The sequence below is a fragment of the Spea bombifrons genome, chromosome 5 (genome assembly GCF_027358695.1).
Source record: "Spea bombifrons isolate aSpeBom1 chromosome 5, aSpeBom1.2.pri, whole genome shotgun sequence".
NCBI classification, from domain to species: Eukaryota; Metazoa; Chordata; class Amphibia; order Anura; family Pelobatidae; genus Spea; species Spea bombifrons.
The window spans coordinates 96,047,467-96,067,641 of NC_071091.1; the positions used below are offsets into that span (position 1 = coordinate 96,047,467).

The following is a 20,175-nucleotide window of genomic DNA, read 5'->3' on the forward strand; positions in this document are numbered from 1 at the left end:
GCCGTGCACCCAGTCTCGCACATAGACAATAGACATAAAGAATACTTACCTCCGCTACGGACTCGTTCCACTTCCAACCTTCAAATTGAAAACTTTATTGAAATCTTGATAGTTGAAGCGCGTCACATCCGTGGTCACGTAGCTTGAAGAAGGCGGAGACTGCAGAGCTGTGTAGCAGAAGCGGGGAACGCTGGCGGAGGTAGGTAAAAGGAGCCGAGCGCTCCAACGACGAATCGATCACTCGATTAATCGATAACGGAAATCGTCGACAACGATTTCCGTTATCGATTATTATCGATTTTATCGATTCGTTGTTTCAGCTCTACACACAAACATGCCGATCATAACACTATGACCACTGACAGGTGAAGTGAATAACACTGATCATTTTGTTATCATGGCACCTGTCAGTGGGTGAGATATATTAGGCAGCAAGTGAACATCATCCTCAAAGTTGATGTGTTAGAATCAGGAAAAATGGGCAAGCGTAAGGATCTGGCCGACTTTGACAAGAACCAAATTGTGATGGCTAGATGACTGGGTCAGAGCATCTCCAAAACTGCAGCTCTTGTGTGATGTTCCCGGTCTGCAGTGGTCAATAAATGTCAAAAGTGGTCCAAGGAAGGAAAAGCTGTGAACCGGCGACAGGTTCGTGGGCGGCCAAGGCTCATTGATGCAGGTGGAAGGTGAAGGCTGCCTGTGTGGTAAAATCCAACAGACCAGTTACTGCAGCTCAAATTGCTGAAAAAGTTAATTCTGGTTCTGATAGAAAGGTGTCAGAACACACAGTGGTGTAGCTGCAGACCAGCCAGGGCACCTGAGCATAAGTAGTGGACCATGGACTTAAGGATCTGCTGCTAGCATCTTTGTGCAAATAACACAGCACACCTTCAGAGGTCTAGTGGAGTCCATACAAGTCTGTTTTGGCGGCAAAAGGGGGACATTAACCAGGTAGTCATAATGTTATGGCTGATGCGTGTGTGATTCTAGGAGCCGGAAGACAGGCTGCTTTTGTGTCTTTCCTTCAATGCCCAATGTTGCTACTGTGACTTATATAGCTCTCTAGGTATAAAAATTGCTACTGAGCTACTAACACTTAATTAACGTTTTTCTTGTAACCATAGGTGCCAAAATAATGCCCAAATTGGGAAAACAGCTTTCAAGTCCCCCTCCTTGTGAATGTATATTTATAGAATCTGTAGACAGTATGCAGGTATTGACTGAAATCATATTTTTCCAAATTTGCCTGTTGGGGGAAAACAAGTGGTTCTAAAATGACTTTTGTTTCCCGCATATATGAAAGAACCCCTGTGGAATTTAACTATCGCAAATTCACAAACAGGCAGTGGTGCAACAATAAATTAATAAATAAATTCAAGAAAAACTTGTGGAATCATGAAAAACTTCAATGAAAAACTGTTAGTTAACTTTACTATTTTGGTGAAGTTCTTAGTTCCACCCTTTTTTCCAGGGGTTATGTCCACACGACACAACAGAGGTGTGTGCTGCACGTTCTTGCCTCTGTACACATGCAGGATGACTAAATCTCACCTTTAAACGGGAACATTATGGGAAATGTATAACACATATGACGCTCCACATTATGGGATACATCTTTTATAAATATCCTAGTTTAGACATGTGACCGGACCACCTCCATATACAATCTGATCCCATTGTGTTTTAAGAATCCCTAGAATTTGTTCTGCTGATAAGTAATTATACATTTTCTTTTGGCAATTTAATAATGTCATATACACGTGGCACAACGGGACTTGTGGGTCACATGCTCAATTATGAACCCCTGTGTCACAGCAACACTGAAACCCTTCATAGCTTTTAAGAAATGGGCTTACACTGGACTTTAATAGTCTCCAAAGTTCATTTATAACAACATCCACAAAGAATTTTCACGCCGGTCCTATAAAAGCGATCACAACGTGCACACAGTGAACATGTTTTCAGGGCTGTTGAGGTAGCTCCAAAAGTCTTTCTACTAGTTAGTGTTCCATGGGGAGATCTGGAAATGCTAGAGGTCAGTGTGTTGTGGCAAAAGACAGAAGGAAAAGCCTTTTTTGGTTTCCTTTTAGCTTCTAAAGCTACACATCTGGCTATAAAATTGCTTCAAAAGTCACAGCTTATCCTTCATTCTCATTAGTTTTTACCAAACTGTGCCAAGAACTTATCAGGGTGCGTTACTGCGTCCATCTGTAACCTACTGCAAGCTTGCTGCAAGGCTCTGAGAGCACCTGGGAGTTTGGCCCCGTAGGAATTGGTATTTTAGTTTGTAGCCCTGTGGTTGTTATTGCATTTCTAAGTGTCTTTGCAGGTGGGGATAAATTTGGTGTTTGCGTTATTACCTGACTGGCGACAGTACCCAATTACAGGGATGCATTCAAGGGTCCCACCATTGTGTTTGATAAATAACACTGCTTCATTATTTTGTCAAAGTTGGATTTAAGGGTAGTCGGTATAATTTGCTGGGAACTTGCCCTTTTCTTCTCTTCATGCTGTTCATAAGTATATGACCAAAAGTATGTGGACACGTGACCATCACACCCGTTCCAAAAAGCAAAGGCAATATTTTTTGCCCCCTCTTTGTGGCTATAACAGCCTCTACTCTACAAGACTTCCATATAGTGAAGAGTGATTTATCACTCCAGAGAACGCATTTCCACTGCTCCTGAGTACAGTGACTGTGTGCTTTACAGCACTCCAGCTGGCCCGTGGCATTCTGCTCGCGTGGAGCTGCTCGGCCATGGAACCCCATTTCATGAAGCTTCTGGCACTCAGTGCTTGTGCACATTTAGAGTCGCTGAGCTCTTCAGTGCGATCCATTCTACCGCCAATGTTTGTCATCAGGAAATCGCTGCTGTTGGAGTCAGTGGTAGTGCTATCTGCATATGCACATGAGGGCTCTTGTTAGACCCCTGGATCTCTTTCGTCAGCCAGCGTTGGAGCTGACTGGCAGTGAGTGTACTGCTTTAGTAAGTGGATGATGTGTTCAGCCGAACACATCTCTTGGCAGTTTAGGGGACCGGAAAGGAGGGATTCTGCAGACTCTTCCCCATGTGAAAAGGATACCACATGAAGACTCCTTAACTGGCATGTGCATTACATTCACATTTCTTGAACTGCTTATCAGCAAAATACAAATAAACCTACTACAAAACTTTTTGAATCTTCTGAATTTGACAACAATATATACTGATATATATATATATATATATATATATATATATATATGTATATATTATTGTATAATATATGCACTCTTTTGATAGCTGTTTGATCTTGGATTTGTCAGTAGGTGTCTCTCCCATTTTGCTTTATTATTATTATTTATTATGATCCATTATAATTTAATATATAACACCCCAAGCAAGGTGACAAACAGTCCTTTAAATAGTCACTTTTATATAATTACTGTATAAATAAACACGTGACTTTTTAATGTCAGACAGCCTCAGGGGAAATCTGTACTTAATCTGCGGTGAATTTTTTTTTCAGACCTCTTTGAAAATGACTCAATCCAAACACAACATTCAGCCTATCTATGAATTGCCATCATGGTTTTTTTTTTTTGCAAATGAAAATGGCTAAATGATAGCACTCGTTACTGTGTTATTACTGTGTTACTATATCTTAGCTATGTGGGGATTATCAACTATTAGACAGATTTGCTATATGTCCAAAGATGTGGGGTGTGCTAACTCTTGACTTTTTCCACGTATTGAGCCTCCACCTCCACCTTTCTTATGAACATCCTTCCATCTTGTACCCTGATATACTTGATATAGTTGTGGAATTCAGTGTGTTTTGTGTTCGATGTGTGGTTTTCTTTCTACACAAGTGACTAAATTCTGATTTACTGGATTTAAAATCCTTAGCTTCTAGCATGCTTCATTATTAAATGAACAAAGTGTAGAAGACTGGGGATTATGTTATAATATGTTATATGTGCCTCCAGCTGAATCCAGTGCTGGACTAGTTTATAATTGGGAGAATGGAAATTCTACTGGCATTCCACCAGATTGTGGCTGGAGCTGTGGGTATATTTTACATTTTGGAGGAAATTAGGAATTATTCATTTAGTAGTCAGATGGAGTAGTTTCCGTTTTGACCATACAGTACAAGGTAGTTTTCTAACCGCTTACGAGACATGACTGATACAGGTACGGTTGCCATATCAGACGTAGTTTATACATTTCTCATGTTTCTGATCAGCATGTTTAAAGCACCGAGCTGCAATGTATGTGCTGTAAAAACTCAGTTATACATCCCACATACTGCAGGGCAGCATTTAAATTTATTTGTGCCTCTCCATTTACATTAGAGTAGCGAACTGACTTAACCAATTCATGCAGTAAAATGGACCCCAGTATGCATTTTCCACAGATATAAGGCTGGGGTGGCTCTTTCAGAGGCACTTTGTTCCCTGCTGAGTTAGATGGAGGGGAAAAAAGATACACTAAGCAGGGTATAGTAATGGTATAGATTGCCCTGTATCAGGGTCTATTCTTTTAGAGGAAGGCACCAGGTCACCACGGCAACTAGTGTAATCACTTCCTGGCAGGAAGTACACATGGCACTGGTGTACCAAGCCCTCTGCTTGGCTTCCAGTAGGTGTTGAGCCAGGTGCTGCAGGCACACGGCACCCGGACACTCATGTTACCTGATTACGTGGTGGTACAAAGGCAACGGCGGCGGCTCCCACGCGATACAGACACGTCTGACGAAGGGAAAGGTTTGTCGGTGATTAGTGTAAGTGTGAAGCATGCCACAGTGTGTAAGGGTTTGTGTAAGCATGTTACTGTGTGCAAGGGTTTGTGTAAGCATGTTACTGTGTGTAAGGGTTTGTGTAAGCATGTTACTGTGTGTAAGGGTTTGTGTAAGCATGTTACTCTGTGTAAGGGTTCGTGTAAGCATGTTACTCTGTGTAAGGGTTTGTGTAAGTATGTTACTGTGTGTTAGTGTTCGTATAAGTATGTTACAGTGTGTAAGGGTTCGTGTAAGCATGTTACACTATGTTAGTGTTCGTTTAAGCATGTTACTGTGCGTGTTGAAGGAACTTGGAGGCCTCCACAGTAAGTCTTGCAGGGTCCTGACAGTGTATCATGTTGGTAACCGTGTGCATGAGCATATGGTGTTAGAGTGTGTGGCTAAATGCTGTTTTTCTGAGCACATGATGTTAGCGAGTATGTCTGTTACTGTCTGATGTTAGTGTGTAAGTGTGTGTTAGTAACAATTTAGCAATTTAATATTTATTAATAATTTGACTAATTTAATGTAATATATTTATCAGCTTATTAAGTGATTAATGATTGCAGCCATTTATCATTTTTTTATTAACTGGATTATCTATATATATATATATATATGCCAAATATTTAATTTATTGATCAATGCTTTATTGAAAAAGATATCCATTTCGAGATATCCATTATCCTTAGAATGGAACATATTTCTTAATTACAGTGTGTGTGCATATATATATATATATATATATATATATATACACACACACACACATATATACATACCGTGTGTGTGTGTAGGGGTGACCAAAGCTTTAAATACATGAAAATAAAAGCATGATTGGGAGGAAAAATACCTGGCTCTTACATTTTTCTGGCTGGCTCGTAGATCCAAACCCTTGTTTAAGAAGGTATGTCCTACCGCCGCTTGTAGTATGGAGCACTCGTGTTCGCAATGAGTGATATAACTACAGCTCTGATGTTGTGTAAATCTGTCTGCCCAGCGGTGTACCAGAGGAAACATTTCTATTTCTGACATGTCCGTTCTGTTACTTGATGTAAACCCTTCTGGCCGAATTAATTGAAATACAAATCTTCACCATGGACCGGTTCCATATGTTTGTGTATTCTAAATGACCAAACCTCTTGCATGCTTGTGCAAACACTAATGTTCTATTTCCTAGTCAGATTGTTTAAATATACAAATGCGGAAAAATGACGCTATGACTGCTTGGCTTTCTTTATGAGCGTGCGACAGTGTGAAATCGCCACATGACTATTTTTATTTTAACAGCAATGGTTTGACATGGCAGCAGAATACTATTAGCTTGGCATAGGTTGTCATTCAAGTGGCTTTATTCCTTAATTAGTAGTTTAGCCCTGTGATTAAGGCTTCTTGGATCCTTGTTCAAAGCGTGGCGAGTGCTGTAGGACCCGTACCAAGCGGGATCAATCGCAGGGGAAATATGCTGCTAGGTGAAGCTGAGCCTACAGATCTTCAAAGTGCGGCTCTCCGGGCTGCCATTCATTCGCAGGGCCTTCTGAAGACATTTATAATGCATATATTTCATGAAATGTCTAAAATATAATTGGTGTTCCTTTTCCTTTTTCATTTTCACATGTTTATTGTCATCTGGTGTGAGCCAGATTTATGGAGCTGCAGTAGTTTTAGTGCGTTTTGGCCTCGCTGTTTTTATGACATCATCTTGATCTATATTCAGTGTGTGATTTCAGTTGGTCCCAGTGTTAAATATTTTCATAATTATGCTAGTTTTGGCATTCCACTTGGAACGTTCTCACATCTCTTTAATGAACATGTTTTACCTCTGGGCTTATGAGACAAGCTCAAGTTTGAAAAATTAATAGCGTCGTTTTAATGCTAAGATTTTGCAGAAACGTGTGAGCACAGAAGTATTTTTTTTTTGGAGGTAATGTTCTTGAGGTGTAATAAAATTACATACTGTACAGGAATGTGTATCCACATTAGCTTTATCTAGATTAATGCAAATAAATACTTGAATTATGTTTATTGTGCAGCCTTATAAATAACTTTTTTTTAATTATAAAGCATTTTTTTAACATACATGCCTCAACCATCGATCAAACGGATATGTTTGTCATCTTACATATTTTTCTATTCTTTGACACCAATTTTGATCAGGATTTTGTTCAAGGCAATCTTGATAAGGACTGACAAAACACATGAAGGGTTATCCGTATAGGTTTCTTAAAAGCATAAAGGTAACTCGGTTTATTGTATGTGTGTATAACACAGGCATGTTATTCCTGAAGGGTATACAACACCCCTAGTTTAGAGCGGAACGAGCAAAAAGTTTACACCGAAATATACTTGAGTAGCGAGACATGGTTGTCTCCTCTGTCAGACTGTTAGCCTGCTGGAACGTGTTGAGCACTATGAGATGTGATATGTTCTGAGCTTTAGTCCCCAGTCTGCCCGACCGTGGAGGGGTACATGTTCGGTGTTGTAGGAATCCGCAATCTGCCAAGCTCTAGTATATCAGATGTGCGTCTTAACGTCCAGTCTGCCCTTCTGTGAGCTCAGCATTACCCACATGTAGAAGATCATCATTAAATAGTTATTTTGTTTGCTCGGAGGTTTCTGCTATATGCAGTAATATTTAGTGGGAGGAATGTACTGGATTCCATGGATGTAGAAGTGCTTGATCTGAAGGCAGTACATTTTGTAAAAGGGTTATTTCTGATGAGTTCACTCGGGCTTTTCGAGGCATGGAGAAAGGTGTGTGACTGATTAAGACCATGTGAGAGCAAACTGCGCCAAGAATCACATTGTTATATATTGAGGGAGCTCTGTGGTACTGATACTGTATCAGCAGGACTCCATTACTGTAGGTTTGCGGATGTATGCGTATTTTCACAGATTTTGTATGTGTTTTCCAAGATTAGTCTGTGCATGACCTACAAGCAGAACTTTACTTTAGTAATGTTTATCTTGTGTCTGGTATGTTTGTGTTAATTGTGCCTAGATCCTCTTATGGTTTACACTGTGCCGCGGGATAATGATTAGCGTGTAGGGAGCGTTCCCCTCATTAATGCCTTTTACTAACTATCTTGGCCAGACACCCCAGGCTTGCGCGGCAGCACCTGCTGTTACAGCATCTGGAGCTATCAGAATACTACAAAGTAGACCTTTGTCCTGCTGGAGTGGGAGAGAAGTGAATTACTTTGCAACTCAGTATATCCCAGCCGAAGTCCCCCAACCTCACAAAGAACTGCATTTCAGCTCTAATGTTGTCCCAGGGAGCCCCCTATACAAACAATGCTATGAAAGTTAGCCAATAAATGGCTATCATTTTAACTATACTTTTCTCCTTTTCAAAGACTAACACTTTCTATCATGAAAGTACTATGTAAGCAAGAATCTCAAGAGCAAGGAAATGTGTTCAACCAAACTGAAAATAGCGAGGTCAGGGGCAAAGGCACATGAGGGTATTCTGCAGATCCCCTGCATTTGGAAGGGGGCATTGTGGAAATGTAAAGATACCTCTGAGCTATCCTAACCACCTTAGTTAATATGATGACCTGTGTGTGTCTTCTGCTATCAACCCCATTCCTCACCCACCATCATGTTCTCTAGAGGAGCTCCAATCCCATTGAATCTGCCAACGCTGATCCCTGGATGCCAGAAACCCCCTCTAAACGTTTTCATGAAGGTATATAAAGTGATCCCCTGAGGGTCAGAGGACAGCATGGCCAAGGTTGTGTAGTGTGAGTGTATGAAATACAATATTAAAACATTAACTCATCATATTCCTAATCCTCCCTGTTGTATTATAGTGTTCTGTACCTAGGTAATAGCGAAATAGTATATATACATTGAAATGCTGAAATACATTTTCTCACAGCTGTGATATTTATTTGGGGTAGTATTTATGTTTGTAATGTATGTAGCCACACTAGTAATTTTGTTGCAACAGTACTTCGTACATTTCTGATATTACCTCAGTCGATCACGTGCTTTTAAGCAGGACCCTATGGAGTAGGGTGACCACGTCGGCCATGTTTTCCAGGACGCATGTATCATTTTTCCATATTGCTGACCAGCCCAGATAAAGTCCTGCAGTATGGGTGATGTATAACTGACTAATTGGTTCCGTTCCATACTGCAGGGCAGCATTTTACCCGGGCTGGTCAGCAATATGTAAACATGTGTCCTGGAAAACATGGCTGATGTTTTCACCCTACGATTCAGTAACTGTGCCTGATTGTGTCCTGGGTATTACATTTCTAGCAGAATAGAGGTTTAGTCTGTGTGTAACGTATATTTATTCCAGAGACCTGTTTGGTCACTCGGAGGGTGTTAGAGGAACAGCCAGCAGTTTGCTTCGTGGTGCATTGTGGGTATTTCTGGCACCAATGGTGTTAACCAGCAGATATTTGGTAAACAGTCACCAGGGGCTGTTTATCTGTTTGGTGACCTCTTTGCTGCTCTTATAATCAAACAGCCTTCTACCCCATGAAGCATCTTTAATGAAGCCTGGGATGGGGGAGGGGTGGAGAAGAGCTGGACATCATTAGTGATCCTGATAAAGGTGGATTAGGTTTCCTCCATTTATTTTGAAAGCTCTGGGTTTCCCTCCACTCTTTAACCTGCCGACCCCTAGTAGACATTTTTGAGGTAATTTATTTAGCGCTGCCAATCTACTGTGTGCTCAGAATATAACATTATATATATGTTTATTGAAACAATTATCACCTGCTGATGACCTTAGTATGACTATATTAACCCCGATTAAAATCATGTCAGCGCTGTTATATGTGTTATATGGAATCGGAGAATATTACTATCTGAGGATACCTTTTGGTTTAAGTTCTGTTTTGTGGAAGATTTGCTGTTTATGATTGAGTTTTTTTTAAGTGAATTAGATTGCAAGCCTTTGGGTATCATCTTTACTGAATTTATTTTCTTTCCGTGACCAACCCAGTTCAGCACCCTACTGTTTATTGAACGTCATACATGTTTAACCATTTCCTCAGATGTTTTGCGTCGTGCGTTTCACTGGTAATGCCATTTTTAAGCCATTTACTCCATGCAGCTTTATCTTTTATTATTTTCTCTCCTGGTGTTTCCTGCTGTGCTTTCTTAGCGTGCAGACTTGTAATTATTATTGTTTTAGTAGCAAATAAACCACGTGACACCTAATGTTTTCTTTCTTTGCTGATTTTAATCAGATAACTTCCAAGCTCACAAGCCATTTGGAGTATGGAGAATTTAGAGACTGATTCTTATCAGTTACTAGCAAATGGCTACCAAATTCCATCATTAAGAACTGACAGCTTTTTGATTCTTGTTAGAACGCTCGTATTTAACCCTTCATGTATTGGCGGGTTGAGCAGCGTGATCCACTGCTTTGACTTTATAAACACTGCTTTCTGAAGAAATCCTCGTATTGGTTGATATTGTGTAGATTTAGTTATTTTTCTTGGTTTTGTTCCTAAAGGAGGACCATGAAAGCTGTGGTTCCAGTTCCACCAATCGGAGCACAACAGACAGCGTCAAATCCCAGACCAAACCGCGGAAGATCCAGCAGGCAGCCCCCGCCGACCCGGATCTGCCACCAGGTGACGGTTCTGTTATCATCTTCAGTTTGCCGATGATTCTTTAGCATTACTTAGGTGATGACTATATTTTCATTGGGCCAGATTCAGGACAGCTGCAAACTGCAACTCTGTAGCCGCGTATAACTGCTGTAGTACACTGATTTAGGAGCTAACATGACCCGTACTCCCATGATACCGTTACATCAGGGAGATTCCCAGTCCATTTATTAATCCAGTCGTAAATGGTCACCATTACATGTGTATCTAAATGAGTTGCCAGCTTCAAACCCTTATTAATTCATAATACACAGATTAATGGCTGACCTCTGATTCTTTATACAGCTGCAGAGGTTTGAAAAGTTGCCTTAGTGAACTGTACATACGTTCTGTTTCCATGTTATGTCAGATGTGATGGAAAGGGAGGAGAAACTGGCAGAAGTAAGCAGAGAGAACCACAATAATGTATAGAGAATAAGGAGAGGGATTATTGCAGAAGATGGTGGAGGAAGAGGCTGTAGACTTTATTCTAGCAGTCCTTATTTTGCCAATGAACCCCCTATATCAGCTGAATCCAGGACAGTTGAAATAAGAAAGGTATAAGAAGAAGAAGAAATGTATAAGTGATTCAGTGAAAATTGCAATGAAATGAGCAGAATGTGACCAGAGATAATCAGCATGAGAGAGGGCCTTATTAACTAAGCTATGAGTTGAACTACCCAGCTCTCTAACTCTACGCTGCATTACCAAAAGACCGACACCAGAAGGGCTGGCCCTGTGTAATGTTTGGTAAAAGACACAATTTAAGGAATCCGTGGCCTACCATCCTGTCTGATAGGGCTCAGCATGTCCTTCCGGGGTTACGTCCTGCAAACCTCTTGTCCAGGGAGTTCAGAGTGGATTCTGTGTCCACTTTTCCCTGTCCTAAAGTTTACTTTCTTACATTTCCCCTGGCTGGCTTTTCATTTCTCTTCTGCTCCTGTTCACCTCACTCTGTAACCCTGGGTAGGTTGACATGAGGGTGAAAGGGCAGACACGGTTACTGAGAAGGTCACAGTAGGTTGGCGGAGTGGTAAGTGGGATGTTTTATTATTGACAGCTCTCCCATTAGACCTCCTGCATTCCATCAGGCTTCTTACCGCAGACTAGGGATTCCTCCACTGCAGCCCTTTGAGAGGTTGTTTATTATGCTTTAACGCTGCCATAACAGCTTGACGATGATGGAATAATAGAGATATGTGTGAAAAATAGGTCCGCAGGGATACGTTGTTCTGTTGGCTTGTGATTTATTAAAGATCCTAATTGAACTATATTATGGCCCCCTCTCGTAATACTCCTTACTACTAAAGCCTTCACTGCTGTCTTAATCGTTTAAAGGAAATCTATCCTCAGCTCTCCGTACAATCATTTTAACACAACCTTATTTAGCACATTATCTGTTTTACATACCGTAGAGCTATCTTCCTGTACTTTTAGAGGAAAGCTTTCACAGTGCGTTGTTAATTACCGTAATTATCGTCTGACACTTAATTTAAAGGAAAGGGAATTTTGTCACCTTAAATGTCTAGTGCTGGCCAGTGGGATGCTCAAAAATGTCACATTTACAGTGTTATACATTTAATAAAACACAGACCTAGACTTATTTATGTGTGTGCATTTTAACATCCCGGATTCTCGTGACTTTCCGCAGATGTTGGCTGGTGGTGAGTGTCCTGCGCGTGTGCGTTGCTAAGCAGGAATGCATATTGCCTTCCTGCGAGGGAAGAAGCTGGGGTGGGATGAAGACCCAATGTTTAGAGGAGTCTGATGAATTCCTCTACGCATCTAAAGGCAAAACAAGCTAAGGTGGCTGGAGCTTAGTACTTGGTTCTTGGTTCTGTTTGCGCATCACAGTCTGGTATACAGCGGGACGTGCAGAAACAATCAGGAGATTTGTGAGCCGTTCTAGCCTTATGCTCAATTGAGTAATCCAAGAAAATAAAATAAATGAAAAACACTATAATTATATACAAATTGGCATTAGTATGTTATTATAACTGAAAAGATTGAAATTACCATAAAAAATATATAGAAACAGAGGAGCGCACAACTTAAAAAATACACAAAACAAAGCAAGAATTTAGCACATACCCAGTGAAAATTATTCGAAAAACATAGATATTGGGGATGTTTATGCCTTAGAGAAGTGGTTTTTTTAATGGTATGGTATGGTATTCAGTGGGCATGTGCTGAATTCTTGCTTTGTTTTGTGTAAATTGTCATAAGCAATATTATCTTCTGTGGATGAAAGGGGCAGAATTGTCATAATACATTGGGGGGGGACAAAAATGTGGGGGTGCATTTCAATTCTTAATTTGTATACAATAAAACTATATATATATATATATAAGGAGATTGAATACTAAATGATTTCACCTGCAGCCCTGCAAAGCCTAGAATCGGCCCTTGATCATTGCATATGCTTGTTCTGTGAGATTGTACATTTAAGGACGTTTCTGTTAGCGCTCATTAGATATCATTGAAGTCTGAAGCCTTCTCAGATTTTCTTCTCAGCAGTTTTATTGCATGACTATTAGATGCATCTTCGCCTTGAAATTGATAAGGGAGACTTTGGTGGTCCGGTCATTAGCGCAGCTGTTTCAGAGCGATCTCAAGGTAACACAGAGCCGAGTTAGAATTGTCTCTTTATTTCGCCTCTTGTATCCTCATCGAATAAACAATTGCAAACTAAGGACACCAGCCTTCCCACTTGAATTAAGTAAATGCTTTACAATATAAGTACGTGCCAATATTTGTACCCGGAACTCCAACAACTCTTAATTTTTTTAATCTTCCATTGCATAGAACTTCAATGCTGATTTTTGTCTGAAGTGGATGTATTACCTACACTGCTGAATATTACAATTTGTTAAAAAATGCAGCATTAGAAACATCATCCCATCATCACCATCCCAATCCCAACCCAGAAATTATTTTATCAAGAAATTATTTTATCACTCAGAAAAAAGCTTCCCACAAGTTTCTGCTTTGTATGTGATTGGACATTCAGAGGAAACAAAGCAACAGATTTGTTAAAATGTGTCTCTTTAACATAAGAGTGTTTCCTTCCTCAGTCTTTATTATATCCCTAGTTATATATACACTGGATCCATAAATATAACCCTGCTTGGGGAGGGGTGTGTGTGTATATATATATATATATATATATATATATATATATATATATATATATATATATATATATATATAAGAAATATGCATCCATAAAATTGTTTATCACAATTGCGATTAGAAACATTAACTGTACCCTCTAATATGTTTAGCAAATTAACCTTAAATCACATTAAGCGGCTGGAACTTTTAAGATCCTTTTCTGGAAGTGTTTGGATGTTGATCCTTACCATAAACAGTTAGGAAAGTATTAAATTCTGTCCACCTAGCGCTCTGAATGATAGAATCTTCCCAGGTGAATGCTCAGCTAAAGATCTGAGCTCTAGAATCTACCTGCGTGAATATTCAGCTGGGTGACCGTCCACCTGCACGTCTCTGTATCCCGCACTAGATGTGACCTATAGAACGGCCGGCGTTCACGCTAAGAAATGGTCAAGCAGAAATCCAGCTGTGGGGACCAGGCTCGCTAATAAATGTTCTGCCTGTAATTTTCCCACCCGTTGCAATAGGCATCCATTGGGGAAAAACTGAAACAAAGTTGGAAAGAACTGGAAAATAAAACACACAGCACTTCTTAAATCACAGCGAATGTCTTGGACAGGAAAAGCTATTCTGCTACTTGAGTCAGAATTGCAGTGTTTGTGAGCAGCGATGCAAACAAGGAGGGTGTATGAGGAATTTGTTTCTAGCCAGGGGTATCTTGTTCTTGATCAATACCACACACATTTGTTAAAAAAAAAAAAAAAAAAAGTCACATGTAGGCGCTATAAAAGGCACCATTAAATTCAACACCGAAAGTAGAAAAGTGAGATAAATATCATAAATATACATGCAGCGTATTTTAAAGAGTGCCAGCAGATTCCATAATGCACTTATATTGAACCAGCATACAAAACATATAATTAACACAAACACAGGTTTGACACTGGACCTATGTACTAAAATCTTTTCAAATGGATGACGAGTCAGACGGATGCGTATTCGTAAAAGGGAATACAGTGACTGTTATACTTATTATTGCCTGGGCAGGTCATTAGGCTTCAATATTTTAAATCAGTTAAACTTTCCAAGCACAAAAGCCTATAAATGGTTGTTGTACCATATATTGGGCCAGTGAAATGGGTTAAGGCGTAGAGTCACATAACCCTTTCAAGACATTCAGCTCTCGGTTCTCCAAGTGTAATCAGAAAGACCCTCGGGGGTCTGGAGGGTTAAATGATTTTATACAATCTGAATGTCGTTCTACTAAAAAGTAGAAAAAGCAGTATCTGAAATTAAAAGCTCCTGTTCTTATTTACACAAATGTGCCATCAAAAATGTACAATTTGAAGAGTAGCAGTTGAAGAAACCTTGCGTAAAAGAAGCAACTCCCCAATTAATCCTATATGTGACAAAAATAGAACCAAAGCCCCTTTAAAGCTTAGAGTCCCATAGGGCCTATAGGCAGCACCTTTTTCACCTTTGTGGCGCTAAAAATACATTTTAAGTGTGTTTTGGGGCAAAATGCCTTTGAAATGTGTGATGCGACCCAATCTGTCTGTAGGAATAATGCTGCCGTTTGTGAAGGTTGTGCGATGTTGCTGAGGATGAGGATATTTGTTAGATTTCGGTTAGAGGGATTGCACATCTGTTCATTGGACTTATCTGTTTATTTCTGTGCAGTAATTGCTGCAGCTATTAGCGCGTAATACTTTCCGTATACAGGACATATGAAGATAGGTAGGATAACATTTATTTCCTGCTTCTTATTCATGGGACCTTTACCTCTCGATATCGTATGAAGGAGTTTGTTGTTCCCCGTGTTACACGGTTCAGCACATTCAAATAGTCCTCTTCCCTTTGGATTAGCAGGTAATGGCTCTGTAAGAGGCCACGTGTTTGCAGGCCCCAATACAACATGTTTTTTTTTTCTATAGAATATAGGTTTTAGTTGATTAGGTCAAAAAATCAAGAAATAGCACCAGGAGTTTGATCTCTGTTTTGTAGTAAATACCATTAAAAACTATTATTTTTAATAAACTAGCAATAAACCCACCAAAGCAAGTAATTAGTTCTCACTTGTGACCAGGATCCTTGTATTTTGTTATCCCTAAATCCACATAACCAACAATTGTTTTATTGAGAAAATAACAAAAACTTGAATTACTATATTCTTACAGGGTACGTCCAAAGTTTAATAAGAAGAGTTGTCAACAACGTCAACATTGTGGTGAACAACCTCATCTTGAAGTATGTTGAAGATGACATAGTCCTGTCTGTTAATATCACGTGTGCCGAGTGTTACACCGTGGATGAGTTTTGGGACCGAGCGTTTATGGATATTTTGGGTGAGTTCATAATTCCTCATTCTTCAAGTGTCTGGATTTGGAGCTTCCATGGAGTTCTGTGGGAGAACTTGTGTGTAGCTGGCTGTATTAGTTATGATGTAAGAAGTCTTACATAGCATAAAGCAGATTTAGATTTCTCGTCTGAGATTATGTATATGAGATTTCTTGCAGAAGAATTGTCTTATTTTTTGCGGTGAAAGTGGTCTTATCCTCTATTTAATATGCAATTGCCCCCTTAATGTGTTATATTTACTTTTGTTAGTATGTACAGAGAGATTTTTGTGTTTGACATTTTAGGGATAATGTTAATCTAAACCTCTTGTTACTTTGGTAGAGCAAAAATACATTGCCTGCCCACAAATTCAAGGCATGTCATTGTGCCAAACGTTTTTAATATTTGTTTCACGTAGCTGATCATTGTTCTGTTCAAAGCCAATGTAATAACTTTTTATGTTCTTTGTTTCAGCCACTGAACTGGTCCTGAGAAAAGTTATTAATTTTTCTGACTGTACTGTGTGTCTTGACAAGAGAAACGCCAGCGGGAAAATAGAGTTTTACCAGGACCCCCTGCTGTACAAATGCTCTTTCCGAACCCGTCTGCACTTCACCTATGACAGCCTTAATTCTAAAATGCCCTCTGTGATTAAGGTACGCTCTAAAAGTCACTGATATATTTTCTGTTTAATAGCAAATACTTATCTTTGTATTGCATAAAGATGATGCGCACACGCACTATATTATTATTATTTTTTATTGTTTTATATAGCGCCATCAAATTCCCTAGTGCTGTACAATGGGTAGACAGGACATAACAAGTAGTATGTAACATAACAAATTGACTAACAGAGACAACAGGTGAGGAGGGCCCTGCTCAAAAGAGCTTACATAACAATTACACCAACAGGGACTTTGATGACATTGCATTCTAACTACATAGACAGTAATATGGAGTTGGTCTCCCTTTGCAGCTATAACAGCTTCCACTCTTCTGGGAAGAGAATGTCTTTATGGCCCTTGCTTTGTGCGCTGGGGCACAGCCATGCTGGAATAGAGGAGGGTCTTCCCCAAACTGTTCCCACAAAGTTGGAAGCAGAGCATTGTCCAAAATGTCTTGGTATACCGCAGCGTTATGATTTTCCTTCCCTGGAAGTAAGGGGCCCAACCTTGTGGGAATCCTTCCCAGAAGAGTGGAAGCTGTTATATAGTCCTTGGTGTAATGGTCAGGCGTCAAAATACTTTTGTCCATATAGTGTATGTATAGTATTGATGTTATATGCAACGAACCAGGGTAGCGCCACCAAATGCCCCAATATCTCTTTCCTCTGTGCCTGGCAAGGATTTGATGTTCTTTCCCATTTCACTGCATTTTAAGGTTTTATGGTGTTAAGTTTGTTATGGAGGTTGTAGTAGCTAGACAGTCTATGTAGGCTTGTGACAAGGGAAGTCCCTGATCTCTTGATGTTTTACGGGCGCTATATTAATGCGAAGTGTGACCCTCGCTTTGGGTCTTGAGTTCTCCTGAGAGCTCTCAGGAAAGTATTTGTTTCTCTTCATGCTTTGATGATTCTGTGTGTTTTTCCTCCCTCTCGGGTTGTACTGATAATTAATTACTCTAGGATGTGAGATGCTCAGCGTGACTGATTTGCTTGTTATCTTTTTTTTTTTCTCCTTAGATTCACACGATGGTTGATAGTTTGAAGGTTTCTCTCACCGATCAGCAACTCCCTATGTTCATCCGCATAATGCAGTTAGGGATTGCTCTGTACTATGGAGAAATTGGGAACACAAAGGAGGGAGAAACAGACAACCCACCCAGTCACGCTAAAGAAACAAATGTTACCATTCCTGGTAAGTGAGAAATCAGCAACAAGGCGTTGGTTATAGGCATTGGAAAATCCGTTGGTTTATCACCAAGTAGTCCACAGTAGAGCCCATGTCAACTAGGCTACTGAAAAGAGCGGGATTATTAAAACATTCTATTACATTAAAACTAAAAAGGTGAACCATCACTATTATGATCATTCTGTTTGGAGGAAACCCCTCATAAAAATCACTGCTATCCAACCTTCCTATTTTATTGACCAGAGATCCATTATATTCATGTAGGTATGGGCTGGGCCCTGACAGACAGCCCTGTCCTGGACTATTACACCGTACGGGTCTCTCATCTTCTGTCGCGCTGTCAGTTGGAACAGGGATCAAAAGAATGTCTGCCCAATTTACTTTTGTGGTGGATCATAATTATTCTCTAATGTAATTTTAGATTTTCGTGTTTTAACTGATTACAGGCAGAAATTAACTTTGAAATAAATTTCAACCATGTAAAATGAGAGATGGGTGGGGGGGGTTCTTGAGCATCTGTTTTAAAGCACTCGCAGAGGTAATGATTGCCGTGTATGACTGTCCCAGTTGCAGTACATAATTGACTGCTGTCCTGGCTTAGAAATGAATTCAAAGTTTACTCCAATAGAAAAAACCAGTACGCTTCTCAGATTGTTCTCATTTTACCAGCTCTTGGATTTTCTTATAGTTTCTGTTACTAAGGTTTACGAGATTAACCACTTTCTGTTATCATAGTATCGCTGATAATGAAACGTATTGCATTTCATTTCACTGACTTTACGTGATGAAGGGCCAGCCCCAGTGAGCTTCTGATCCAAGGATAGTTTGGATTGTCTTGTATAAGGCATGGTTAATATAGGAAGATATCCTGGAAGTCTCCTTAAGGAATTTTTCAGGGATGGTCCTTTATACTGCATTGAATTCAGTGACTCGAAACCACAAATCTCCGTACCAGCTCCATCTTTAATGAATAAAACCCATTATGGGACCAAGAAAGTGTTTTATCCTCTAAACCATATAATCGCTAGGAACAGCAAGTCAAATTAAAACAACCACAGTCCTCTATATTAGAACAGAAACAAATATACATTTATCATTTTTCTTCAGTTTTGCACTGAAATATTTAAATATTAGTACTATTCTGTAGGTTTTTTTTACGCTTATATTTATCAAATGTAGTTAATTCAGTGAAGCCGTAGAAGTAGATGAAGTATTGCACTGCTCTCCCCACTTAAACCACCTTATTTCCTGTTATTTTTGGTTTTCTGAAATCGCTTTTCGGAGCCAGTTCTTCCCATTCCCTGAAACCAAGACGCTTTTACCAACCTAGCTTTGCCTTCCATTTTACCGGTTAATAAATGCAGAAACACGCTATAAATCAATGGAAAAGACCTCCTTTGGATAGCACTGTACTATACTGCGCTACAATGGTTGGCAACTATGGTTCTCCATTTATGACTAGCGGAAGATGGCGGAAGTTGGTCAAAGATAGTAAACTGCCATTCAGTAGAAGTGGTAGATGTTACTACAAGGAGAGAATTTACATTTCCCTAGTATAGGCATATAATTATTCAGACTGTAAGACAAGCCAAAGGTTCCAATAAAATGATAGATTTTTACAACAGGTCGAGTGTTTTTTTTGTATATATGTCATTATTGGTCAGAATACTATTGTTCTGTTGTGGGGACCCACCTCAAGCATGATTAAAAAATAAATGGGGAAATTACAGATACTTCAGATGATTACTTTTCTGTTTAGCTTTCGGCCAGTTTTCAATACTGAATTCTGAGATCCAGACAGTGCTCCTTAATACGAGGGAATATGTTGAGATGTTTTAATAGAAACATAATCTAACCCAAATATTGATATTGAAATTACCCTCATTTGTGGACTTCCTGAAATAAGGGAGCCGATTGACACTTGTGACTGAGCGTGTATATTTGTAGCTGTCAGGGCTTTGTGTTTTCACACAGACCCCTGGACCTCCGGGATTAGACCGTTAAACTCTTTCTAGTCTAGTGATCATGGATTGTTTCAAACTGACCGCTTCGTGTCGTACAGAAAGTGACGCGCCTGACATCAGATAAGGTCTTTCTCCTCTTACTAACGATCCCAACAAAACAATTTGATCTTTAGTTAGAAATTTACCTGATCTAACTCCATGTAACTGAAGGCAAAAAGAAAATATTTAACCATAATTACCTTCGCAAAATGTGTAATGTCACCTGTCACCAGGCTTATTGATGTGGGAAAATGTAATCGTCTGAGTCATTAGTAGCGCACCAGTTTATTACTGGCTGTACAAATCCCTATTATCACCCAAAATGATCTTCTCCCGATGTCTGCTTTACAGAAAGCAAAATGGCTACCGCTCGGTGTTATGTTTCAGTATTTTGTTTAATCTTGTTTGCATATATATATATATAGATATATATAGATAGATAGATATATATATAGATTATATCTATATATATATATATATATATATATATCTATCTAT

The 20,175-nt window shown here is 39.5% G+C and overlaps 1 protein-coding gene across 1 annotated transcript in view; it reads left to right on the forward strand.

Moving 5' to 3' along the window:
* VPS13B (vacuolar protein sorting 13 homolog B) overlaps positions 1–20,175 on the forward strand; it is a 359,343-nt gene that overhangs the window by 19,210 nt on the left and 319,958 nt on the right. Inside the window, exons 4-7 of the mRNA XM_053466785.1 lie at positions 10,238–10,358; positions 15,665–15,832; positions 16,299–16,480; positions 17,506–17,680. Coding sequence (XP_053322760.1) covers positions 10,238–10,358; positions 15,665–15,832; positions 16,299–16,480; positions 17,506–17,680 — 646 coding nt within the window. The remainder of the gene's footprint in view (positions 1–10,237; positions 10,359–15,664; positions 15,833–16,298; positions 16,481–17,505; positions 17,681–20,175) is intronic.